The following is a 25990-nucleotide window of genomic DNA, read 5'->3' as shown; positions in this document are numbered from 1 at the left end:
TTACGAAAAATGTTTTTACTTTAAATCAAAGTACCAAGCAGATACTTGCAAAACAACGTACAAAGTAGAACCCGGATGCTTCCCTGCCCCAGGCACCGACCCTGCCCCCCAGAAGCAGCCTGCGGTTCTGGCCCCAGGGGACTGGAAGGGGCGCTCGCACCCTCCCGGGGTGGCACAGGTGCCAGGCAGGGGGAGGGGCTGCGGTCATTTCTGAAGCTCTGGTGTGAACTTCCCTCCAGTGCCCTGTGGTCTGAGAGCAGGGGTGGCAGCTTCAAAGGGGGCGGGTGCGCCCGACTTTGACAAAGGCTCCAAGAGCAAACCGTGGTCTTATCAGCCACATAGTTTCCTGTATGGTCTGAGCTGGTGCAGACGGGCAGGACTAGCTGGGCTGTGCCCACGCCCGCGGGGTCACACTGCCGAAGGCGTCAGGACTCAGTGGAGAGGAGTGTAGACACCAGCTGACCCATGACAACAACAAACTAGTTCGCAACAGAAAGAAAACGGAAAAAGACCACCCCAGTGGCTTGACTCGGGGGCCAAGACCCGCTCAGGTAGTTCTGGGGCACCTGACAGATGGAAGGACGGACAAACAACCCAGTTCCCTTCAAAGCACAAAGTGGGGCAGTGGCTTGTCTCTGGAGTTCCCCCCTGCCTTCCCCTAGAGAAGGAAGGGTCTTCAGCAGGCAAAAGATCTGGAGGTTTGGGGGGCGGGGGGGCATGGGAACCTGCCACTTGAAGGCTCGGGCCTGCCGTGGGGTCCTGATGGAGAGGGCGCCAGGCCTCCAGGGGACCCCTGCCTGGTCCTCCTCCTGGGTCTCAAACAGACCTGCTGACAGCCCATGGCGGCCGTGGCCGTGCCCGTGGGCAGTCTGGGCCTCCCAAGTGCCCTCAGGCACCAGTGTCAGCCAGCAGGGGGCCAGGGGAGTCCCAGGGAGCCCAGGGGCCAAGCTGTCACGGTGGCCCCACCAGCGAACTGAGCACAGGGGTCGACACTAAGCCCCCAAAAATCTTCCTCTGCCCCTGACTTATTCTGTTTGCACCCTACCACCACCCCCCCGCCCCGGGGACCAAAGCCCCAGGGGCACAGCCACCGTCACACTCCCCTGGGGGGGGGGGGCCTGCTGGTGCTGACAGCTCACAGCAGGAACCACCAGCACAGTCGCCCGCGGGCCATCCCTATGGTCCTGTACAAAACACTCTGGAACCCAGAGCGAACTCGGGAAGCCTAGGCACTCAGCATTGTTTAGTTTGAAAATGCTATAAATTTGACTCTTGCAAGAAGCCTACTAAACAATTCACTTAAAAACACCCACAGTGCGTGTGCAACAGCCCCTGGTGCTGAGCACCTGCCGGGCAGAGGGAGGTGGGGGTACTGCCCCGTTCTCGCCCCAAGGCAGATGGCAAACTCAAGCTGTCAGGGCCCTGGGTCCACACTCCAGTCCCAGCCCCCCCACCCCGAGACCGGGGCCACGCGCAGACCCGCAGCAGCACCCACGCTGTCCCGGAGACAGGGGAACAGGGTGCCAGGCCACACTAAACCTACAGAAAACTGTGGGAAGAAACCAAATCCATAGGATCCATGGGTTTCCACACTTGGGGACGGTTCCCAAGACATGTGTTAGCGACACCCCCTCCCCCAGCCGGCTCCGGCCCACCCAGGGGCCCCTCGCACCCACAGAGTCCGCACCCCACTCCCCGGCTCTGCCTCCTCATCCTCTCTGTCCGGCTCCTCATCAGGCCTGACGTGTAAACAGTATCAACAAGCAACAGATGGAAAAATGTATTTCCCAAGAAAGAAGGGGGAGGAGGCTCCGAGTGGAGGGCTGACCGTACAGGTCTGTTGTGTTCGATCCCTTTTTCTCGCCGTCTGTTTTGGTGTTTCCTCTCTTTGGTTCAGCCCAACGTGGCCCGCAGGGCGCCGGCACCGTGCTCCCGCCCGGCCACGGCCTGAGGAGAGGCGGCCGGCCCTGTGCCCACGGCGGGCCTCGTCCTCCACCCACGTCTACTTGTGCTCACGGCCTTCCGCCATGGCGGCCACCTCGATGGTGGCAGTGTGCTCCTCGGGGCCCGAGGCGGCCACGGCGCTCTCGACGGCCCCTGTGGGCACTGTCACGATGGTGCTGCCCCCGGGCGACACCTGAGCCACGTTCTGCAGGGTGGGGCCCAGGCCGGGCAGGGTGAGCAGCTGTAGGGGGCTCACCACCTTGACCACAGTGCTGCCGTCCTGCATGGCGGCCGTGCTCAGGACCGTGAGGCTGGACGCGTCCGGGTGGATCTCCACCGTGCTGGGGAAGGTGGCACCCGACGAGGCCAGCACTGTGTAGCCCCCGAGCAGCGGCGAGGCTGGCGAGCCGGCGGGAGCAGCCTGCGTGGGCCCCTTGCCCAGCGCAGGGGAGGGCAGGGCGGACACTACTTTGCCGAGCGGCACGCCGGTCAGCTGGGAGACTGGCACGCCGGGGCTGAGGGCGATCTGGGCAGACTGGGTGAGCACCTGCGAGGCGATGGCGGCCGGCCCGGACGTGGCCCTCGCGAGCCGCGGCCGCTTCGCGGGGGGCGGCAGGGAGACGGGCGTGAGTGTCATAAGCACGTTGCTGAGGTGCTGAGATTTGTGCTTGAGTTCCTTGGCTCGACGTCGGTGCTCATCACACTGCTGTTCCAGGGCTGCGGGAGGACAGGGACAGAGAGTCACCGTGGGGATGGGGGGGGGGGGGCGGCAAGCCTAACGGGGGGATGGGAGCATCACTGCAGGGACACGGCATGCAGAGCAGGGACAGGGAGGGAACAGAGTGTCAGACCACACACACCCTGACCAGGGGCCTGTGCTGACACCACAGTGATGCTCTGTCCCTGCCCCGCCCCACCCCGCCTCCCACAGTGACATTCTCTGTGGGGCCTGCACTGACTGCCCCTCCGAGCTGCCGGACGAGGGGACAGACCTTCCTCATCCTAACCCTCCAAACTCTGTAATCTCTGTGCGAAAGGTCTTGTGACATGGTAGGATAAAAAGCAGGTCAACACCCACACATAAGCTCCCCAAGTGTAGACGCCGAGGGAGACCCGGAAAGACAGGCACAAATGTCAGAGGTGACTCTTAATCACCGCCCCCCTGCCTAGTTCTCCCCGTAAATAGCCGTGTGTTGAATTCCACACGCTCCGGCCCCGTGTCACGGCTTCCCTGCATGATAGCGCGAGGCTCTGCTGGTCTTTCCCGACTCCCTGGCTCTGCCTCAGGCTCTCGGGCTCTCCCACAGTCCCTATCTGGGGCTAGGGATGGCCGGGCGGCCACCGGACGCACCTGCCAGGTCCCGGGCGTACTGCTCCCGGGAGCGGTCCATCTGGCACTTGTGGCTGGCCAGCACCTTCTTCACCAGGTCCAGCATGCCGAAGTTCTGCACGATGTTGTTGAGGAGGACGGCATCTTAAAGGGCAGGGCGAGCACACGCTGAGAATGGGGCCCGGCCTGACGGAGGAGTCCCAGGGACACACGGCGTCCCACACACGGCCCTCTTCCGCCACCAGACGCCCAACCACGGCGAAGCGGGGGCAGGCTGCATAACTGGCGCCCTGAGGCCACCAAGCACTGCCCTCCCCCCACCCCCGCACAGAGTGGAAGATGCCAGGCAGACACAAGCCCCTCACCTCGGAGCTGCAGGGGAGGGTCCTGGACCCGCTGCTGCAGGCCCTTCATGGTCTCCATCAGCTCCTGGTGGAACTCATGGATGACCTCGTCCAGCAGACCAGCATCCTTGAGCCCTCGCCAGAAGGAAAACGTGTCATCTGTGGGGGGCGGATGGGCTCAGAAGAACGCACAGAGCAGCCCCTGCAGGCCTCTAACCACAGGCAGGGGCAGAGAGCTGTGGATCAGGGGCCGAGGCCCTGCAGGCAGTGCTCTGCGCTCCACACCGGCACCTCCTCCAGGAGGCCCTCCGGCCCGCCTGCACCCCTTCCAGGGCTGCCCTGCATGCGCCGCCGCCGCCCCCACACTGCCACCCACCAGGAGCCCGCCTGCCCGGCGGGACCCGTACCTGCGATGGCCGTGGTCCAGTCACCGGGGTCCTCACAGGTCTCTATGGTGATGGTAGCGGGAGACCCGTTCACTGCAACCCAGACGGAGCCACAGTGAGCCTTGCCTGACAACGAGAGGCCTCCCAACCCGCCATCGAAACGCCAGCTCTGAATCTCCCCCTCTCACCAATTTTCACAGAATCCGCAAACATGTGTACCTGCCTCTGTCAAACTTCTTAATCGCAGATGTCTCCAAACGCACACGACCAAGAAAGAGCTAAGTAAGCCTCCCTGACCCCATCGCCAGCTTCCGCGACTGCCCACATTCTGCTCTTCTGGCGGCATTGACGCCCTTACCAGCACCCCCAAGGCCTCGACACGGCCCTGCACCTCCCTGGCTCAGGAGACGTGGGACTTTGAGAGGGACCCGCGCCGCCCACACTGGCGCACCCTCTGGCTCGGTTCTGGGGCCCGCACAGCTGCGCACACAGCTGGCGCTTGGCCGCGTGGGCCTGCCTGTGACAGAGGCCTGGCTTCATACAGACCCGTGGCCTAAGGCCGAGGCTGTGTCAGCTCCCCAACCTCATGCAGGCCTCCTCTACGACCAACAAAGATGTCCCGCTAGGGAATATCACATGCTTAGGATAATTTGGGGCATAAATGGATCTTTTCCACAGTCTGGATGATACACAATCTTTGACTAATCACACCGCTGGCTCAGGCTGAACAAACCACCACGTGGGTGAGTCACAAAGAGCAACAGACGGGCCTGTCCCAACCATCAAGTGATGACAGGGTTCAAAGAGCTAAATCTTACTAAACCCGACGTTGCCTACCTGGGACACTGTGGCGCTGCCTGGAGCGCTCAGAGCCTGGTCCTTTCCTGGAGACGAGATCACTCACCCTGGCTGACTTTCATGAGGCAGAGCAGACCGTCCAGACCCACAACCACCTCGTAGCAGCCCTATTCTCGTGAGAGCTACTGGCCCACCAGCAGTGGGGAGAGGGCTGGGCTGGGACTCAGGCCGTCCCCACGCTGCACTGTGCTATCCGAGAAGCCAGGCCGGGCCCAGCCTGGGGCTGTGCCCAGAAACCAGCTGAAGACCCGAGGCCCCACGTCATTGCAAACTGGAGCCACCGGAGCCTCTGACCACCAGCACCGACGCGTTCCTGGAGCTGCCAGGAAGGACTCTGCAGTCTGGCCAGCCCATCGGGAGTCAACAACAGCCTCACCATTGCCCCGGCCTCTTCCACCGTCCTCCCAACATCCCTCAACGGGCCACCGTCTTGTCTAGCGACGAGGACGGCCCCTGGCCACGTGGCAGCACACACAGCCCGACCCCGTAGAGAGACAAGGTAGGGACAAGGCAGGTGACCTCACTGGAAGGGCAACCCCAGGCAATTATCACCAGGCCACAGCACAGGGGACTAGGGACCTAATTCACTCTAACTTCAGCATTAAAAACAATTTCTTCCCAACAGCTAGAAGGCCTCCAGCGAATACTTAGTCCATCCACAGGGCACAGCTGCAGGCGTCAACGTGGAAGGTCACGAACACATCAGTCAAGACCCAAGTTGCAGGAAACACGCACGTGAGTGGAGTGCCAGAGGCTGCGGGCTGTGCAGCCCCGGGGGGTGAGGCGGGAGGCTGGGCCGGCCACGTGGGGGCACCCCTGAGCCGGTCGGGGCTGGTGACGGGCACTGGACACCTGTGCTACTGTACTTCACAGGCTCCTCCACACGTGAGTTATCGTATTTTATAATGAAGATGACTGAACAAGAAAAAGTACCTGAATCTTCCTTGTCAATGAAAAGGGCAACTCAGCTAGCCTCTCTCAGGGAGGAAGGGGGCGGTGCTGACAGCGTGGGCCCGGAGGGACTAGCCAAGCTGGGGAGGGGAAGGCCAGGCTGCCCTGACCGGGAGTGGGCGTGCAGAGGCCCACCTCCGTGGGACGGCCGGAGTGGGACTGGATCAAATCGCCGGCAAGAACAAAGCCTCTGAGGGGCACCTGGCTGGCCCAGTAGGTTGAGCGTCTGACTCTTGGTTTCGGCTGAGGTCACGATCTCGCAGTTCATGAGCCAGAGCCCCGCATCAGGCTGCGTGGACAGCACAGAGCCTGCCTGGGGTTCTCTCTCCCTCTGTCTCTGCCCCTCCCCTGCTCGTTCTTTCTCCAAAGTCAAACATAAAAAAGAGAAAGAACAGAACAGAGCCTCTGCGCCAGTGCGTACCATCGGCCGTGGCAGGTGTGAGTGGAATGTACTCGGCGGAGGTGGGGCTGCTCAGTGACACGCGGGCGCCCGAGAGGTCGATCTTGGTGCTGCGGCAGGTGTTGGAGCAGACCTTGTCGTGCTGATAGAAGTCCAGCTCCCCGGAGTCCATGATCTTCCTGTGGCAAAGGAGACCAGAGACTGAGGACGTGGCCAGGGCTCCAAGTGTGCGGCTGGACCCGAAGGGGACCTCACTGATGTCCCTTGACCCGGCTCAAGTGTCCTCAGGTCCTGGAGGCAAGGCAGCGAAAGCTCGGCCTGGGGGCAGGTCCCAGGAGGGGCAGGTAAACTGGCCAACTGAGGACACGCCCCCACCAGGTGGGCGGTAGGCGCCACTGAGGCTCCAGACAGGCCTCTCCGACACCCTCCAGCCAAAATTCTGTTAGCCAGCGTGGGGACTGCCTGCCGCAGAAGTGGAAGGTCTGTGGGGACCGCCACCCTGCTGCCTGGTGCCCAGGAAGAGAGAGGAGGGCCCCGCAGGCGGGCATCCTGGAGATGCCCACTCAAGCAGGGTGGGGCTGGGCCCTCCAGGGATGTTCCGCCGCCCACTGGCCCCGGGGCAGCACCCACGGCTACCAAAAGTGCTGACAGTGCACCCACAAGGTGACCGTGAGGCAGAAGAGATGCTCAGGAGCGGCCCGGCCCTGTGCACGCACAACAGGGCAGGGCGGCGCGAGCACCTCTGGCTTCTCGCTGCGCACTCAAGGCAGCTCCCTCCCCGGCCTCGGTTTTCTCAGGAGAGCACAGCATGTCCCCCACCTGCCAGGGACAGCCGTCCCAGGGAGGCCCTTACTACGGCCTCTCTGAAGGGCCTGGGTTTAAGTTTGGGGATGTCTCGACTCACCCGCCTCAACCTGTGAGAGGGTGAGGTGCCTCCACGGGACCTCTGCACTGCTGGGCCTTTGACAGCGTGCCTGACCTCAAGGCTTGCAGATGACCCAGGGCGCACCTCCCCCCGGGGCCTCTTCCAAGGAAATAGCCCGTGGCCTTCTCACAGCTGGGCCACCGAGATGCTTTCCAGAAAGTCAGGGGCTCGCTCAATGGACAGGGTGTAGAGGAGAGTCATGAGCGCTGAAGGAAGGGACCCGGGGCCAAGTGCAAGGGTGCGAAGCGGCAGGCCCACTGGGTCTCTGGCCGCCCGGACGGTGGTTCCCGGGCAGACTGAACAGGGCGGCGGTCCAGGACTCAGCAGAGGCTACAGGCAGTCCCATGCAGCAAACACAGCTGACACAGCTTCTCCCGAGAGTAAACACGTGAAGGCGAGCAGCCCCTTCAGCAGCAGAGTGACCCAGTCCAGCTATCCCAGACACTGTCCCAGACAGCAGCGGCCCCCAGACAGGTGGGGGTGGGAACAGCCAGCAGAGGTGGCCTTGGCCCCATCAGGCGGGGTGAGTTTGTTACCGCCCAAGCAGGAAATAGGAAACACGAATACCGGGGATCTACATTCTTGGGGGACAAACTTACAGCCTAGACTCTGTCCTCAGGGTTCTGAGAAGGGGCACCACCATTCCTGTTTCACGGTGACAGGCAGGGGACAGAAGTCCACTGGGGACGGGTCACACACACCCAGGGTGGCCGGCAGAGCGGGCACTGGCCTCGCAGCTGCCTGAGAACTGGCCCACACAAACGAGCAAAAGGCCCCTTGGGGGACTGAGGCACAAACTCCAATCCTCTCCTTTCTGGGACTCGATGTCACTGAAGGAGCGGAGAGCCAGCCCAAACCCTCCTCCAGATTCCTGATTAACCCTAAAGGGAAAAGGAGGTCTAGGAGCAAGGGAGACCTGACCAAGAGCACACCGCCATCGACAGGCAGGCACGGGTGCCAACCCAGCACAACCTCATCCAATGACAGGAAAGGTCAGGGAGCTACACGAAGACCGACACGTGGCCCCCGAACTCAGGTGTGGTCTAGACGGGATCCCTGGAGGCAGGCCGGCCAGGCCAGCAAGGGACGATCGGCCAGACGGACACGAACCACGGGTCAGAGACACAGGCCCCTGATCAAGCGTGCCCAGAGACACAGGAGTACCTCCTCTGTCATGGCAGCACACAGGGAGGTGGTGCGGGGACAGCAAACTGACACAACAAACCCGCAGGCCTGGAAGCCACGTGCAGGCAGGGATTGGGCCGGTGCTGTCCCTGGGCACCGCCGGGTCTCATCCTGTTTACAATGTGCCTCAGCTTAAAAAGCTCAAAAACCAGGGCACCCAGGTAGCTCAGTCGGTTAAGCATCCGACTCCTGATTTCAGCTCAGGCATGATCTCAGGGTTTGTGAGTTCAAGCCCTGTGTCGGGCTCTGAGCTAACAGCATAGAGTCTGTTTCTCTCTTCCTCTCTCTCTCTCTTTCAAAATGAATAGACTTAAAAAAAAGCTCAAAAACCAGCCAAGGGCCAACGGAAAGACAGCTGGCGGGTTTGCGCTCTGGCCCCATGCAGGCCCTCACCTGAGCATGATGCCGTTCATCCGGATGGCCCTCTTCCAGTCCTTCAGCGTGGACTTGCCAGCCAGGTGCACAAACTCCTTTGGGCTGATCACGTGCTCGTCATACTGTGGAGGGAAGTGCAGCAGAGCAGGGTCAGGACGACCTGGGGTGGCCCACCTCTCCGGCCCGACCCTCTGCCACAGCCCAGCCGGAACGGGCACAGGAGGACAGCGCTGTGGTGTGGCTCTCGAAGCCGCTGGCTTGCTCTCCATCTGACACTTAGGTTTCAACCAGCCGCAATCTCGATCCGGCAGGGAAAGAACAATTCAGGGGCTGGGGCGGGGAGCTGGCCTCCGGCTGCCCCCAAGCCTGGGGAAGAAGCTGGGGGCCTGGGCCCTCAAAGGAGAGCTCAGAAAGGCAGTCCCTTCCGGATGGGACTCAGCAAAGCCACTTGTGTGTGATTTATTCCAGTAATAATGTATACACACGTGACACGAAAATGATACAAGACGGGGTGCAGGCGGAGGTGTGAACTGTTGCCCTCATCCCACCCCGGCCCACCCTCCTCCTGGAGCACATGTCCCTCACACTGGTGCACACACATCCACTTCAATGTCAGGGTTCTGGGGCCAGTGTCACCCAGGGTTGGAGCTCAGGTGGCCTGAGAAGCTAAAATATCTTATTCAATCTTGTTAAGCAAGCAATTCTTGGAACCAAAAAAATCAGAATAATATTGCATTTACTCAGGAAACAAGCAGGCAGGAGAGAGGGGGGTCACCGGGTTGTCGGCAGAGGTGGAAACGGAGGTGCCGCTGGGCCTCCGCTGCTGTCTGGGCTCAGGCCTGGCCGGGAGCAGCCTGCGCATCCTGCTGGGAGCACAGAGCACTGAGCATCTCCGGCAGACTCAGGGCAGACTGGGGTCACGGCCAGTGCAAGCCGCCTGGGGCCCCCTGCTGATGGGAGGGGTTCTCTGAACTTCCGGAGCATCTGCACACTTCCTTCCACCGAGTCCAGGAAGCCACTCGGCCCCTCACCCAGCCGGTCGGGGAGATGGGCTGCGAGCCCAGGCAGCAGAGTCAGAATACCTCTCGGCCGCTGCCCAAGCCGGCAGGAAGCCCACTCTGGGCTGGGCCGAGCCTCTGCCCGACGCCTCCCACCCCCTGGACAAGACACCACCTCTGTCCCCCTACCAGGCGTGATGCCCTCTCCCCCCTCCCCCAGGCGTGACATCAGCTCTGCCCCCCCATCAGGCGTGATGCCCTCTCTCCCCTCTCCCCAGGCCTGACATCAGCTCTGCCCTCTCCCCACTGCCCCCTCCACCACCCCACACGATGCCATCTGGGCCACGGTCTCTGGCCCACCCTGGCCTCACCCCACCCGTCCACCTCTCCCGGGTCTCGCCTTTCCTCCACTCTCGCCTCCACACGCTGCCTTTGCTCCTCTCCTGCCACCGTCTGGGCTGACCGGCACTTGCAGGCTTCCCGGGTTTTGTCCGCCAGTTGGCAGATCGCACGCCACTCTTGGGGTGGGTGCTGTGCCCACCTGCGCCGTCAGAGTCAGGAGCCCCCTGGTCCCACCGCCAGGCAGCCATGTTTTCTCTGTTTTCAGTCTTCCTGCAACGTGTCGTCAAAGCAGGAGACACGCTTGTGCTCGGATCACCCACACGTCTCCACTTTCTTCACTCGTCACACCCTCTCGCACCTAAGGACCCCTACGTGGTGTCGCTTTCCTTCTGCCTGAAGCACACTTCCCAGGACACCCTTCAGTGAAGCCTCGCTCGTGGCAAACGCAATCTCGGCGCAAACAGACGTTTCGTCCCCTCCAGTTTTTAAAAGTGATTCCGCCGTGCGCAGCTCTTCTCCCTCACACAGGACGCAGTGCCACCGCCCTCCGGCCACTCTGGGGACTTCCAGGAGCTCAGCCGCCAGCGGATTCTTGCTCCTGAGTAACCATCTGCTCTCGGCTCTTCCGGGGTCTTCTCTGTGTCTCAGTCTGCAGTTCCATTACGATGCTATCTGGGCTAAACAGGTTTTGGTTTCTAACTTATTTTGCTATTATTTTGAACTTACAGAGTAAACGGAAAACTAGCACGAAGAATGTGCGTCTGCCCCTCCCAGGTTCCCCAACCCCCCCCCCACCTGACCTTTCTGCCCCTGCTTCTCGTCCACCCCTCCACACTGTCGGCGGGGGGAACTGTCGGCTCAGGTGCTTGTTCTGAGTTCTGCATCTATTTCCTAAGAAAAAAGGTTCTGCTAGGGAAGCACCACTCCCCAGATCAGGAAATTGCCATTAATATTTAGTATCTAACTGGGCGGCTTGGTCGGTTAAGCGTCCGGCTCTCGTTTTGGCTCGGGTCATGATCTCACAGTTTGTGGGTTCAAGCCCCGAGTTGGACTCTGTGCTGACAGCTCGGAGACTGCTTGGGATTCTCTCTCTCTCCCTCTCTCCCTGCCCCTCCCCTATTCATGCGTGCACACTCTCTCTCTTTAAAAATAAACATTAAGGGGCGCCTGGGTGGCTCAGTCGGTTAAGCATCCGACTTTGGCTCAGGTCATGATCTCGCGGTCTGTGAGTTCGAGCCCCGCGTCAGGCTCTGTGCTGACAGCTCAGAGCCTGGATCCTGTTTCAGATTCTGTGTCTCCCTCTCTCTCTGACCCTCCCCCATTCATGCTGTCTCTCCCTGTCTCAAAAATAAATAAACGTTAAAAATAAATAAATAAACAAACAAACAAACATTAAAAACCGTATACACACAAACACACACGTGTAATCCAACCAACAGGCAACACGCAGAGTTCACGAACTGCCCCAGTAACAGCCTTTGTAGCAATTTATCCCAAGGCACCACCCTGCCCAGACGTCACACCACACCTGCTCCCTGAACAGCCTGCCTTCATCTTCCTGCCCTCGACATTTCCGAAGTACGTACGTGAATTTTTTGTGGACTGTCTGTCCCTCATGTCTATTCATGAGTAGATCCAAGTTATGGATTTCTGGTGGGAATACCAGAGAATTACTGCCCATTCGATCAGGAGCCCTGTGATGGAGGTCCCCTCACTTGGTGAATGAGCCACCTGCCAGGCTTCCCGTGCAGAGTCGCTATTTTTCCTCTACAGTGAGCACCCAATTGATGGGGGCTATCCTGAGACTGGCAAACACCCTAACCGGCTCTCAGCAGCCAGTCTGGGCAGACAGTCTTGGGGCTGAGGCTCCATCCATTTCCACGTCTGTTAGCAGGCATCCCAACACGAGAGCTTCGCTTCTATTTATTTGACATAAACACCATAAAATATACTGCAATAAATACAGACTTACAGACTCTTATCTTGAGTTATTAATTCAGACTATCATTAATTATCTCTCTGTTTAATTATCCCAGATGGAGCCGGACCTTTGAGTTGGCATCCACAACTGTTTGAAATTTGGTTGGTTTTTTGTATTCATTTAGTGTGGGATCTGTTAAATCTCTTGGACTGTGGACTGCGATCTTTCTTCTATTGTGAAAGCTCTCAGACCCTTCTTCTCGCCTTCCAGAATTCAACTGGTGTATCAACTTTTGTTGAGACTCTATTCCCTCTTTATTTATCTGGATTGTATTCTGGATAACTTCCTTACTCCTACCTTCCAGTTCACGAATTATCTCTTCAACTGTGTCTAATCTGCTGCAAAAGCTACCCACTAAAGGTTCTATTTTGTTTCATTCCTAGTTTGTTTTTCTAAGTACGTTAATGCTTTTCTCATGTCCGAGCCTCTCTTCCATTTCTTGAGATAAATTAAACCTCATTTAATGTTCCATGTCTCAAAATTCCGACACCTGAAGCGTCTGTGGGTCCCGGCCTGTCCATGGTCTCTGGGCATGCTTGCTTGGGTGCTTGTCTCCCTGCAAACTCAGCTTCACTTGTTTCAGCAAGCTGTTCCTCCCCGGAGACTTCGCTGAAATTACTCAAAACCTCCAATAAAGACAAGTTTTTCCAAATTCCAAAAGGGAGTTTTCATTTGCTTCTGTATGATTCCTGGGGGAACTGCCAGCCACTTACAATTTTCAGACCGTACGGTCCCAATGTGAATGCTCCTCAAGAGGGTCCCTCTTTCCCTCAGTGCTAAGATGGGGGGCAGGAGGTCCCTGTCCCAGGGACAGAGGGGGGCCGGGGGCATGTTATTAGTGGTTTGCCCCAACACCAAGGAGAGAACCCCTGAAAAGTAACAGCATCCCAGGGGACAATCCCTGCCCCCCACCCACACAGCTGAGGGGAGCACCGGGCCCTACAGGGCGGAAGCGGTCAGTGTGAGGCCAAGGCTCTGCAGGCCGAAGCTGGAGTGACGCTCTGCCTCCCTCTACAGCCCCACCTTTACTCAGTGCCTCGGCTGGAGTAGTCCATCCATTTGTGCCAGCTTAAGGAAGCATCTGGAAGACGCTTTAGCACACACCTCATTCAACCTGCCAATAAGACAGCTCCCCCCTCGGCGACTGTGGCGCCCCCAGCGTGAGCACGGCCACCTCCCCAGCCTCTCCCCACGGCTGCGCTCCAGACACAAGGAGTCGGTACCTCCGGGTGGTTTCCCCTATGACCGCAGCAACAGTCCTGTCTGTCGTTGAGGGCTTACGCCTGCTCCTCTGTTCTCCTGAGCATACGGGACCGCCGCCTTCTGCGCCACACACGGCACGGGTCACGCCCCTGCCCCTCCAACCCCAGCGGGGTCTTCCTGTTTGCTTCAAGGCTGCTGTGCCGCGAGGGCCTCCCTCCCCTGCAGCCTGGCACACGTGTCTGCGTCCTGGCTACGTCGGAGCCTCACCTGAACACACTTCACATTGATGCCCGGACACACAAACTTCCTCCAGATCAGGTTGGCCCTGCTGTCCCCGCAGGTAATGGGGTACACGATTTCAGCCTCCAGGCCCTCCTCCTCTTCAGCCACCTTCACTTCTCACAAGGTGCATCGACAGGGAAAGGGGAAAGACAAAATCAGTTACAACCTCTCCAAAGTACCTCCTGCAAAAGCACCACAGCCGCCACACAAACACCAGACGTTAAGGTCCGGGGGGGGGACTGTGACAGGCCCAGGTGGGCAGCGATGTCACTCATCAGTCCCTCCGGGGTTAGAGTTTCAGGCAAAGTCACAAAAAGCGATTTTGTGATAGTAACGTGAAGATAATCACGTTCGAGTGTGGTTCAACCGAAGAGCCACTTAAGGAAATGAAATCAAGCTTTACTGGGAATCGTTCTAGAGAAACTGATTCCGTTCTGAAGACTTCTGAGGCCTTTGGCTATTTGCTGCCGGTCACAATGCCAGGGGCCTCCGCCCCCCACGGCTGGGAGGACTCTAGGGCAGGAGGGCCCCTCACGACCAGAGGACCGTCGTCGGGCAAACCCTCTCCTGACCCGTCTGCGGGCACAGAGGCGGGAAGGCAGGCTCCCTACCTAACACGGCCTCCTTGAGCTGCGAGGATGCTGTGAACGCGGCCGCGGCAGCCGCCGCTGCATTTTCCGTCTCCATACTGTCTTCCGCCAGGTCGCCCCTAGGAGGGAGGGACACGTCAGCTGGCCCCAAAGACAGCGTGCCTGGCGCACCGTCTGCCGGCACGCCGCCCCTTCCCTGAGGCGCCGCAGGGTCTCAGCAGGGGCTGTGCCGGTCGGGGACCCTGCGGTGATGGTCACTGCGCTGCTGCCCCAAGCGGGCATTTCCCCGAGTGTCCCCGGGGCCACTGGCAGGGCACATCTGTGGAGGCAATAACACCTAAGTGGGAATTTTAAATCTCCTCTTCTTTCTTTAATAAAGCTGTTTATTTCTATTCTAATGACTTCACGCGGTTACAGAAACTGTCAAGAAACGCGGGAGAAAGAAAGAAAAAAGGATGGCCCACAGCTGCCCTCACGTTCCACCACACAACTTGCATGCAGATCAAACGCACGAGTAAGTGCAAACCACAGGAGCGTTAAACGCAGAAGAAAAGGAATTAAACGGTTTGAAAGCGGTGAAGGATTTTCTCAAATACAAAACCCCAGGAATAAAAGGGAAGGTAAGTTTCCCTTTAAAAAATACAGATAAAAACTTTCTGTGGGGAGGAGGGGGGAAACACCACGAACAATTTTTTTTTTTTTATAGAGAGAACCAGGGGAAAGGACGCAAGGACAGACAGCTTGTTTCCTGCTGTTATCTAAGGAACCCTCAGATGGCCACGACGGCGTCCGAGGAAAACAGGCCACGAGCTGGAGCAGAGACCCCGACCCGAGGGGTATGCGTGCAGCATACTCGAGCCGGGCCCGCCTGCACAGCAGGGCCTGGGAAGCCAGCCGGGGGCCTGCACGGGGCTCCCCTCCAGGGCGGTGCACACCCTTCTCCACGGGGAGAGGTGGACTCGCACACACGGGCCCCGTCGGGAACGGCTCCCGGACGCCCGCGCCCTCCCCTGGCCGGGAACCCACGTGGCCGCTCTCACCCCCCCACGGTCTCAGTCAACGCTCCTGACTCAAATGCTCCCAGCCCTCCTTCCTCCCACAGGGTCGGACGGCCACCCCTGCGCTCTCCTCTCCCCGCCTCTCTGCACATGCACCTGCTCCCGGCCAGGCCCCCCGAGAGCAGCACGCCGACGCCGGGGCCCCCACTCCCCTTTCGGCCCACGGCGCCCAGTCAAAGCCACTCTGCGTCTCCGAGACCTCACTCCACCTCCCGCCGGGTCAGGACGAGAGCTGACGAGAGCAGACTCAGAGTCCGTGGTCTGGGGCCTACGAGGAGCGGCTCGTACGTGAAGCATCACACGGACGGGACACCGGCGCTCCTACCAGGACGCGCCAATTCAGGGCAAGTGTCTTTCCAAGCCAGAGTTTGGAAGCAGGAAGGACAACATCCAAACAGGGAGCAGGCCCCTCCACACAGGAGAACCGGGACTGTCCCCCAGAGAGAGCGAGGAAGGAGAGGGAGGCAGGGAAGCGCCAGCCCCGGAGAGCTCGGTGTGCCACACGCAGAGCGGTGGCCCACCGCAGGCCACGTGCACATACAGCACGCCACCCACAGGGGCCACCCTGGGGAAACCCAGCCGTCCGGCCCCCACCACGACCAACTGTGCCCTGCTCTGTGCCCGCCCACCGCACACACCCCGCGGGCAGGAATCTTTAGTTGGCAAAGTCATTGGCGTCTGTCCTTCAAATTTCATTTGAAAAACGTCCACCTCACTTAGAGCAAATGTTCGTGGGAATGGCTGGCTATCTACAAAATGCTAGTCGCTTCTTCCCAGCGTGGCCCACGTGCCCATTGCCAGGGCAGAGCGGTGGGTGGGTGGCAGGCCCAGCGGGCTTCCCTAAGCGAGGGGCACTCCCAAGCTCTCCCCCAAACACCCGGCCGGAAAAGAACTCAGCACCCACAAAGCAGTTAACTGGCCCTTCACCCCACCCTTTTCTAAACACACAGCAAGGGTGAATCTCGGCTTCCACGCAGTAGGGTAGAGGGTAAAATTTGCCATAGAAAAAGAAGAGAAATATCTTTAGGTCCCTTGAGATAAACCTGCCTCCGCTGAGGCGTGGGGTTTCCTCCCCCAGGGAGAAGCCACACGCGGCCCCTCCTTTCCTCCGTAAATGACCATTTGGTCATCTGGGCACCTGGATGGGGGGGGGGGGGACACGAAGCCAGGCTTGACCTGGACCAGAGCGCCTCGGCGAGAATGGCTGTGGATGAGGGCTCCTTACAGCATCCAGGGCGCCTGCCCCGGGGGAGGCAGCTCAGCCTTCCCCAAGTGAGTGTCCGCTCCTGACACAGGCCTGAATCCAAGGGAGGGGGCTCGGGCGCCGCCTCCTGCTGGGGAGGGCAGGTCACTGCAGGGCACGTGGACGAGAGGGAGAGGCGGTGGTGTCGCTGTCTGGAAACCTGCCCTCACCGCCTGCCTGCAGCTGGGACACAGACCACATATACACTGACCAGAGTAAACGCGAGAACGTAGGCAGGAAATCCAACAGGAAGGCCCTGCGTTTCCAGACACAGTTATACACTCTGTCGGTGAAGCCCTGAGTATCTGGACGTGGAACCCAGCAACCCACCAAGAGCCGGCCCTCCCTCCATCCCATCTGCAGGAGGGTGGGTGACAGAGGCCGGGTCTGGTTTCAGCCCCAACGCTATGCGAGTGAGGCAGGAAGAGTCTCCAGGCCCGGTCCGTAAGGTGGCTGTGCAAAGGAACGGAAACACAAGCATCCTCTCTGCCAGCGACGGGAGTCGGCGCTCAGGTCAGGTCCTGGGTCCAGAACCTTCCTCTCAAAAGTTCTGTCGGGCAGGGAAAAGGCCACAGCTCACCCCTGCCGCAGCGTGGCGCCGACGTCAGTCTGAACGGGTCGCACACAGCAGAGCGGACACCGAAAGCAGGCCCGCCCCAGCCCGGGACCCCCTGGCAGGAAGCGCGAGGGGGCCACCAGTCCCCCCCCCCCAACCCCCGGGTGACCTGCTCCTGTATGTCAGCCCTTCCAGAGGGGGCAGGGGTGACAGAAGGCACACAGGCCGGAGCCATTCTGCCCCACGAGGCAGCTCCCTCAAGTCAGACGTGAACTTCCTTGCCAATGGCTACTCTCTCCGCACGTCTACCATGAGAGAGGAGGAGGAAAAGACAGTTTTCGTGTGGCGTGTCACGAAACTCACTGGCTCTTCAACTTCATTTTGCAAAAACCGTTCCCAGTTGCTCTCACTGTCCACCTTATCGAAAGCCAAATGACCACGCGTCTCCAGAAACGAGAACCACGTGACCGTGCGGACGCAGGAGGAAAAGCAAAGGTAAAGCGCTGTCTCTGCCTCGTGGCTGATGTGAGGGCTCCGTTTCTCCTCCAACTCTCTGCTCACACTGACACATGAGTCCGGTTTGGAAAAAGTCAGTCCGGGAAACTCCGGACGCCCCCGCCCTCACGTGATGCCCCAGGCACCCACCAGGGCCCGAGCGGCCCTCAAAGGACAGAGGCCCTGTCTCACCCGTGAGGAGCCAGGTTGGTCGTCACCAGCACAGTCTTCACCTCCTCCACGCCGCTGCCATCCACCGCCGTGTCCGGCGTCGTCACCACCACCACCTCCTCCATGTGGACGCTCACATCCGGGGTTGCCATGGCTCAGCAGGAGAAGACGCCGGGACCAACACGGTCCTTCGCCAGGGTCCCAAGCCCTAGAGGAAACCACAAGGCAGGGCACGGGGTCTCAGGCGGTCTCTGTGTCTGCACAACGGAGCTCACAGCACCTCCAAGAGCCCCCTTCGGTCCGGGCCCACTACTTTTGGACAGAAATGACAGCAGGAGGGCTCCTCCAGGGCAGACGGAACAGCACAGCTACAATCCCTGAGCAGAATGCAGGGAGCCAGCGCGCGTTGGCCCAAAAACCCCATGATCACACAGCAGGGGACAGGGCAGGAGACCAGGACCCAAGTGGACTCCTGTGGACGGGAGTCCCCCCGGCCCCAATCCAGAGGCAGCCTGCGTTCCAGAACTGCGCACAGTAAGTATCTGGAGACAAGTCCAATCTCCAGTCTGCAGAAATGGAAGGGAAACCCACACGAGACAGCAAAGGGAGAAGGGCCTTGCTTTTATTATTACTTTTGCGGCTACGGGCTCTGCCTTCAGGCCAGTCCCAGTCCCTGCTAAAACTGTGATGCGAGTAGCCCAGCAGCTCCTAAAGCGCTGAGGGCCTAGAGGCACACTGGTCCGAGGGCTGGGGGACCCCACTTCTCTCCTGCCCCCATGCTGACGCTTGCCCAAGGCGGACCCTGTGCTGAGGTTTCACAGCACTGAGGACACACGAAAGCCACAGGTCTCTGGTCGGAGGAAGGGGACCCTGGGGTCAGAGTGTCGGGGAGGCTGTGCAGAGTAGGGAGGTGTGGAAAGAGTGCCTGTCTGCGAGGGGGCCTGACCCGAAGTGGCAAACCCAGGGTTTCGAGAACCGACTTACACGTCAGCTCCAAAGAGCACAGCACAGGCTCTGAAGACAGAGCTGATGTGAGGACGCTGCCCGCAGAAGGAGCTCACCACCTGCAGCCTGAGCCCGACCAGGTCGCTTTCCTGCTGTTACAGAAATGTAACATTCTCTCTGAGCTAAACAAGACCCAGAGCCTCACAACACAAGACTCAGAGCGTCCAGAATACAATCCAAAAATTTCTGACATAAAAAGAAGCAGGAGGGGCGCCTGGCTGGCTCAGTCAGTTAAGCATCAGACTTCAGCTCAGGTCACGGTCTCGCAGTTCGTGACTTCTAGCCGCGCGTCGGGCTCTGTGCTGACGGCTCGGAGCCTGGAGCCTGCTTCAGATTCTGTGTCTCCCTCTCTCTCTGCCCCCTGCTCGCTTGTGTTCTGTCTCTCAAAAATAAATAATTGTAAAAAAAAAAAAAAAAAAAGAAGCAGGAAAGTCTGGCCAATTCTCAAGAGAAAAAATAATCCAAAAAAGCCCAGTCTGAAATGAATCGTCAGAGCCTTTAAAGCAGCTGGTGCACCAGGCTTCAGGAATGAAGCCAGATATTCTGGAAACAAACAGAAAGATAGGAAGTCTCAGCACAGGAACAGGAGTTACAGCCAAATGGAGATCTGAGAATTAAAAACATAGTAACAACAGAAATACAAACTCACTGGATGGACCCACGGTCAGAATAGAGACAGGAGAAGACGGAGGCAGAACAGCGAAATGAACAGAGCTCAACAGAAACTACCCAAGCTGACCCACAGAAACAAGGTGGAAAAACACAAGGAGCAGAGCTCAGGGAACGTGGAAGAGTAGAAGACAGCTGGGCATCTGCAGCACGGAAGCCCAGAAGGAAGGAAGAGAACAGCGTGAAGCTGGAAAAATGGTGTGAAGAAATAATACCCGACCGCTTCCCCAGTTCAGTGAAAGGTTAAACATGCGCGGTCAAGTAGCCCGGCAAATGTCCGACAGGACGAGCTCGAAGAAATCCGTGCCCGGATGGCAGTCAAACTGCTGAAAACCAAAGACAAAGTAAGAACGCTTGAAAAGCAGCCGGGCAAAAAAGGACGCACGACCTGTCGAGAGCAACCCAAGGGGCCACAGGGCGCTCCCGGAAAGCCACGGGCCAGCGGGCAGGGGCGCGTACACCGTGCTGGCAGAGAGCTGTCCGCCAGGGTTCTACCAGAGCAAAAGGATCCTCCAGGAATAAAGGCAAAACAGAGACGTTTTCAGATGAAGGAAACGTAAGAGAATTGGTCACGAGGAGACCTGCCCCAAAGGAGCCGGTAGTGGACGTTCTTCAGACAGAAGGGAAATTCTACAGAGAAATCCCGTAACTTCAAGAACGAGAAAAGAGCAACGGAAACGGTGACTATCTGGGGAAATACACACTACACTACGTTCTTTACACGACAGCTTGAAAGCAAACACTCCGCGCCGTCTGGCGGGACTCGCGACGCACACGACAAGTAACACGCAGCACGCACGAGGGGATGGTGGGGTAGGGGGCTTCTCCGTCCCACCTGAAGCGGGGAAATGCTGCTCGAAGCACGCTGTGAAAAACCGAGTCCTTCAAAAGGTGCACGGAGAAACAGATGGTTTGCTTTATGTTCCGAACGACAGAATATTACTCGGAGGCAAAAGTAAATGAGCTATGAAGACACACAAAGACACGCAGGACCTTCCTGCACACCGCTAAGCCAAAGAAGCCAGTCTGAGAGGGCCACACTGGGGAGACAGTGAAAAGATCAGCGGCTGCCAGAGGTGTGCGGGAGAGAGGGCTAAAGGTGACGCACGGGGGACTTGAGGGCAGTGAAAACACGCTGTATCGCTGTATCGGTGGCTCGGTGGCTACATGACGTTATACATTTGCCAAAACCTCACAGCACGTACGACACCGAGGTGAACCTAACGTAAACCCTAGACCACGGCGGTCCTGATTCTGATGTGTCCGTGTAAGTTCACCCTTCGTCAAACACGCACAGCTCCGAGGGAGACGATGCGCTGTGCCACGGGGTCCCGGGGCAGGGTCTCCAGGGACGGGACCTGAAGGCTGTCTTCACAACGCCTGTTAGCCAGGAAAGCTGCCACAATGAATTCGTTGACACCAACAGACTTCCTGCCCATTTTTAAAATATAACTTCTGTGTTCTAGATTTCAGCTTTGAAACCAAATCTTTTACACAAACATGAATAAAAGTCTACTTTAAAACTGTACTCAAGGGGCGCCTGGGTGGCTCAGTCGGTGGAGCGCGTGCGACTCTCTATCTCAAGGTTTTGAGTTCGAGCTCCACGGTGGGTGCAGAGATTACTTAAAAAAATAAAATCTTTGATTAATTAATCAATCAATTAATTAAAACTGAACTTAAAATATCGATCTTTGGTGCTAATTTCTCAGGGTTTAGCTATCTTACCAAGCGAGGACCTCTATTTTCATCGGGAGAGCTCCACGGGGTCACAAAAGTCACACTTCAACCGAAACTGCAGAAAGGCAGGAATCCGATCTACACGTCGGCGTCCTCCCCCAAACCCCGTGTCCTCCCCCAAATTCTGAAACTTTGCAGAGGACTAAGCAGCATAAACGTACAAAACTGAATTCTTGCCTCTCCAGTGGCAACTGTATCAAGTTTCCAAAACAACACGCCCGGAAGTCACTCCACAGAATGTGGCTCAAGTCCTTGACGCGGGGAGGTAGACACCAAGCAGGCACTAGGGTGTCATCGAGCCCCCAGCACAGGAACCGCACCTCCCCAGCGGGTGAGCGTGACCTTCGGAGCCCCTAGCACCGGGTGGACTTGGGACGGAAGCCCGGGTCTACTCCCAGGGCCTGGGTTCCTGAAGTGTCAATCAGACCCCAATTAATTGTGAGGCAAGATACGAGGAAATGTTTTTTTAAATAGCATTCTTGAGCATAAATATGTAAAAACAACACAAAACTGTTAGTGTCTCATGAGGACATCAGGACATCAGATTCAGACCTGGCTTCCCGAGTCTTCTGCAAGATCACAAATGTTTTCCTTTGATAAAAACACCACTAAGAACACAATTGAGGTCACACGTGGTGGCCCTCGGGTGCCATTAGCTGGATTCTCCCAGGGTTTCCAAACTTAACGAGTTGCCAACTTTGTCAAAGTTCACCGGGTTCACATAAAAAAATCCAGATTTTCAGCTGCCTTGTTCCATGGAGGCGGTCCCTCTGGTCCTTCCTGCCTTTCTGGGAGCATCTGGGCCTCACCTGCCCTCCTCAGGGAGTCACAGACCACAGCTCCCCGGCGCCAACCGCAGCGTCCGCGTCCTACCCGGCCAGGCTGCGCCAGACACGCCAGCGTGCGGCCCCCTGCACACGTATTTGTCTTCCGGCTCTGAGAAGGCATCTCCGGCCCCCTTTCTCAGTTCAGGCATGAAATGGGTTGTGATTTTAAATCCTAGACTTGTAGTTTTGTAGCGTTCTAAATTCATAGAAACTCTGCCGTGCTTGTACGCATATATACAAATTCCTCCCCCCTCCAGGATGTCTTCCCCCAACTTTTTTTAAATGTTTGTTTTTTCGAGGGGGGGGGGGTGCAGACAGAGAAGAGACAGAGAATCCCTAGCAGGCTCTGAGCTGTCAGTGTGGAGCCCAACTCAGGGCTCAAACTCACGAAGCGTGAGATCATGGCCTGAGCCGAAATCAAGAGTTGGACGCTTAACCAACTGAGCCACCCAGACGCCCTGCCTCCTCTTACCAAAAATTTTAAGATACTTCCTATGAAGAAACAATTCCGGGACAAGCAGTGTGCCTAGTTCATCTTGTTATGTTCCAGTTGTATTTAATCCATGGATCTCACCGTTAACAAGACCAACAGACGCTGTAGTAGGACGTCAGGCACTGTTGGTGGGAATGTAAATCGGTGCAGCTACTGAGGAAAACAGTACAGGGGTTCCAAAAACCACCACCTGACCGGACAATCCACGTCTGGGTACAGATCCAAAGGAAATGAAATCAGTGCCTCCCAGGGAAATCTGCATTCCCATGTTCCCAGCAGCACCATTCACAGCGGCCGCGTCGTGGAAACAACCAAAGGGCCGCGGAGAGACGAGTGGGTAAAGAAAACGTGGTGTACGTAGGCGGAATGTAATCTAGTGACGACACGCATGAACCTGGAGGCCAACACGCTGGGTGAGGGAAGCCAGGCACAGGACAAACACTGCATGACCCCGCTTCCCTGAGAATCTACAGAAAACTCAGGGGAGCAGGGGCCGGGCGGAGGGAACGCACGCCAGCAGCAGTTCAGGCTGCGCACCAGCCAGTGCAGACATTACAGCACAGCGCGGTGCCCGCCGTCAACACGGACCACGTACTGGAAAATTCGCCAAGGAGGTACATCTTGCGTTAAACGTTCTCATCACGAAATAAGAGGGTGGGAGGGAACTCCGTGAGGCGAAGGACAGGATGGGGTAATGGTTTCCCCGGCGTATACTTATCTCCCAATTCATCAAGCTCTATTAATTATGCTTATCAATTAAGCTCTATTAATTGTCTGTACGTCAAAGCAAGACTGATGTAACCGACACTTGTATTTGAGGCTTTAGCGGAGAGAACCTGGACTCCATGTAAAAGTCAACCAAGTGAATTGCAAACTTAATCAACTTTGTTAACAGGTCGTTACTGGCGCTGGTCCCCCACCTACACAGTATGGGCCCGCACGGGCACGGCCCACGGGGCGGGGCGGGGACCGAGTCCACACGGCTCCCAACCGACGCTGGCCGCGGAGGGGGCCCGCGTGGCCGCGGCGCCCACCGGGCGGGGAGGGGACTCGCGTGGCCGCGGCTCCCACCGGGCCGGGGGAAAGGGGGGCGTCCAGACAGCTCCCACAGGACGGGGACCGGAGGTGGGGGGGGGCGTTTGTCGCACCCAGCCCGAGGGCCATGCCCATCGCCCCCCAGCAGCCCGCCCGTCGCCTTCCGGCAAGATGGAGGCGGACGCCGCCGCCGACGCCGCCTGACGCGGGCCCGTGACGCCCGTGACGCCCGTGACGCCCGCCGCGCGCCGCCGCCCCTCCCCCGCTCCCCTCCCCCCGCCGTAACGTCCTGACGCTCCGCAGGGACCCCTGACTGGACGGCGGCGCGCGGCGGAGCGAGAGGCCTCGCCGCGGGGGGGCCGCGGGCGCTTACCTGGGCCGCGGCCGGGCCTGCGCGGGCGCCGGCGGACGGGCGGCGGCGGCGGCGTCAGGAGGGCGGCGGCGGTGGCGGCCGCGGGCTCCGCTCCTTGTTGGGGATTCGGCGGCGGCGGCGGCGGCGGCGGCGGCGGCCCGGGCGCGCGCTTCCTAGTTGACGCAGGCGGCGGGGCCGCGCACGCAGGGCAGGGGCGGGCCCGGAGACTTATTTGGCGCTCGGCGGGAAGGCGTGCAGCACCGAGAAATAAGGCCCGGCGGAGCCGGCCGCGCGTGCGCCGGGTGGAGGGCGGAGGGTGGCAGAGGCGGGACGCGGGGCGGCTGCGGCGGCACCTTCGCCGGGCCCCGCCCACCGGCGCACCTGCGGGGGTCCGCCCACACAGCTGTGGGCCCGGGTGGGCCCGGGTCTCCCGGGCGGAAAGATTCCGTAGGGAGACCTTTTGGAGGATGGGGGCGGGGGGGAAGGTGTACGAACGGTGGCAGGAACTGATGCAGGTCCACTTGTCATCTCAAGCGTGTGAGAGGCTCCCTGTCCGGAGGCGGGCGCCAGAAGAGCAGCTTGCGTCTGTGTCCTCCCGCGCGTGTCTAGTCGGAATCCTGCAATTACCAGGTTTTCTTTCTCATAGTAACCCTTAAAAGGGGCTTTCAACATTCTTTCTGAGTCCGCGCTGCGCCATACAGTGTTCTGTTGACTGCCACCCCCCAGCCGCACTGTCCTGTATCCACTGGACACGCCCTCATTTACATTTAAGTTAATTAAAATTCGGGGCCTCAGCTTTCACTGAGCCAAGAGACACACGCAGATCTAGGGTCAGGGAGCTCTGAGAATTGCTCGCGCTCACTCTAATTACTTTTAATTACAGGTAAGGCCCATGCATTTTCCAGAGCGTAAGAAGATAGTAAGCATTACTCAGTTTTTATGGGGTACCCTTGATTTGGGAGCCAGGTACAACCACCCTTGCTGTTTGATTGAGAGGCGCAGGGGGAGGCCTCAGAGCGGTGGTTATCTAGCTCCATCTGCTCTGTCCAGAGCTGGGCAGTTGGCAGGCTTTCTGCCCTTGGCCGGAGGACGCCAGAGGAGTCTCTGCAGCGGTGCGGTATCCCGCGTGTTCCTTGGTCCGCCTGCGCTCCCTACCTGCACCGGGCAGTCTGGGTGCAGCACCCAGAGGGTGTCTTTGGCCGCCCACTCAGGGAACAGGGTGGACAGCATGAACTCTTCTGATGTGGGTGTGATTGATTTCTCTCATTGCGAGCAGCCGGCCAGAGAACCCCACCCCCTCATCCCTGCGTGCTCCCCCTGAGGGCACAGGGAAGGCAGGAAACACACGCCTTGTTCAGAACCAAGCATGAACCCGTGATCAGTCTTCAGTAGGAAGATCACTGAAGACCATTTCCCAAATTGGAGGTTTTCAAACAGACTTCATTTCAGTGATGTTATAATTGGGAGAGTGGCAGTTTCATTCTGTCTTCAATAATTTAGAGTGTACTTAAACCAGTGATGGAAAAAAAAAATTTTTTTTTAAAGATGATACTACTGAGGGGCACCTGGGTGGCTCAACCGGTTGAGCGTCTGACTTCGGTTGAGGTCATGATCTCATGTGTGGTGAGTTCAACCCCCGCGTCGGGCTCTGTGCTGACAGCTCAGAGCCTGGAGCCTGCTTCGCGTTCTGTCTCCCTCGCTCTCTGCCCCTCCCCCGCCCCTGCATGCGAGAGCGAACTCTCTCTCAAAAATAAACATTAAAAAAAATTTTTTTTTAAAGATTAAACTATTCAGTTTGTGCGAGTGCTGTTGTTATATTATCTGGCAAATATGAGAATACACGCGCAATCTGTGTGTCTGTCATTTATCTGAGCTTCTTTGTCCTCACGTTCTTGAAATAAATGCCAATAAAGTCAAAGAGAGAATGCTCAGAAGGACGCTGGAGACGGACGGATACCATGCTCCTGTGGCCCAGGAGAGAGCGTGTACGTGACAGTGTGCCTGTACCAGCTGCCTGGTGCTGTGGCCATCAGCCCGAGTCCGGGGGCACCCAGCATCCCTGGTCTCTGGTCTCTGCGTTCGGGCTGCTGCGTGACCTTCATTGTTCCTACCATAGGCCCTCAGGCTCGGCAGTGGGACCTGTGCTCTCCTTTTTGTCTCCCAAAGAATGAACTTCCAGCTCGGCTCTGCTTGGCCGACAGGAGAGCAGAATAGAACAGCGTATACAGGGGGTTGGGGTGGTGATTTCTCCCCAG

General features: G+C 58.5%; 1 protein-coding gene across 6 annotated transcripts; it reads right to left on the bottom strand.

Moving 5' to 3' along the window:
• Positions 1-23891, bottom strand: GMEB2 (glucocorticoid modulatory element binding protein 2). Of its 6 annotated transcripts, none has more exons than XM_023250962.2 (10): positions 23757-23891; positions 17639-17825; positions 14116-14213; positions 13490-13620; positions 8717-8820; positions 6235-6392; positions 4026-4097; positions 3640-3777; positions 3296-3418; positions 1-2661 (listed from the first exon to the last, which is right to left on the bottom strand). In XM_023250962.2, the coding sequence occupies exons 2-10, from the start codon at positions 17767-17769 to the stop codon at positions 2003-2005; spliced, it is 1614 nt and encodes a 537-aa protein (XP_023106730.1). In that variant the 5' UTR covers positions 17770-17825; positions 23757-23891; the 3' UTR covers positions 1-2002. The 6 variants fall into 6 exon arrangements, with proteins under 6 accessions (XP_023106730.1, XP_023106732.1, XP_044909309.1 ...); XM_023250964.2 differs by having other exon boundaries at positions 13490-13617; XM_045053374.1 differs by lacking the exon at positions 23757-23891 and adding an exon at positions 22430-23586.
• Positions 23892-25990: the final 2099 nt, after the last annotated feature.

Source organism: Felis catus, chromosome A3 (genome assembly GCF_018350175.1).
Source record: "Felis catus isolate Fca126 chromosome A3, F.catus_Fca126_mat1.0, whole genome shotgun sequence".
Classification (NCBI taxonomy): Eukaryota; Metazoa; Chordata; class Mammalia; order Carnivora; family Felidae; genus Felis; species Felis catus.
The sequence above is the reverse complement of the archived record's forward strand: the minus strand, read 5'-3'. Positions and strand labels throughout refer to the sequence as shown.

Coding starts and splice junctions, on each gene's coding strand:
- GMEB2 (XM_023250962.2), bottom strand. CDS start 17,769: ATGGCAACCCCGGATGTGAGCGTCCACATGGAGGAGGTGGTGGTGGTG. Junction 8,821..13,489: donor TCAATGTGAAGTGTGTTCAG/GTGAGGCTCCGA, acceptor TTCCCTCCACAG/TATGACGAGCACGTGATCAG. Junction 3,778..4,025: donor CTGGACCACGGCCATCGCAG/GTACGGGTCCCG, acceptor CGCCCCCCACAG/ATGACACGTTTTCCTTCTGG.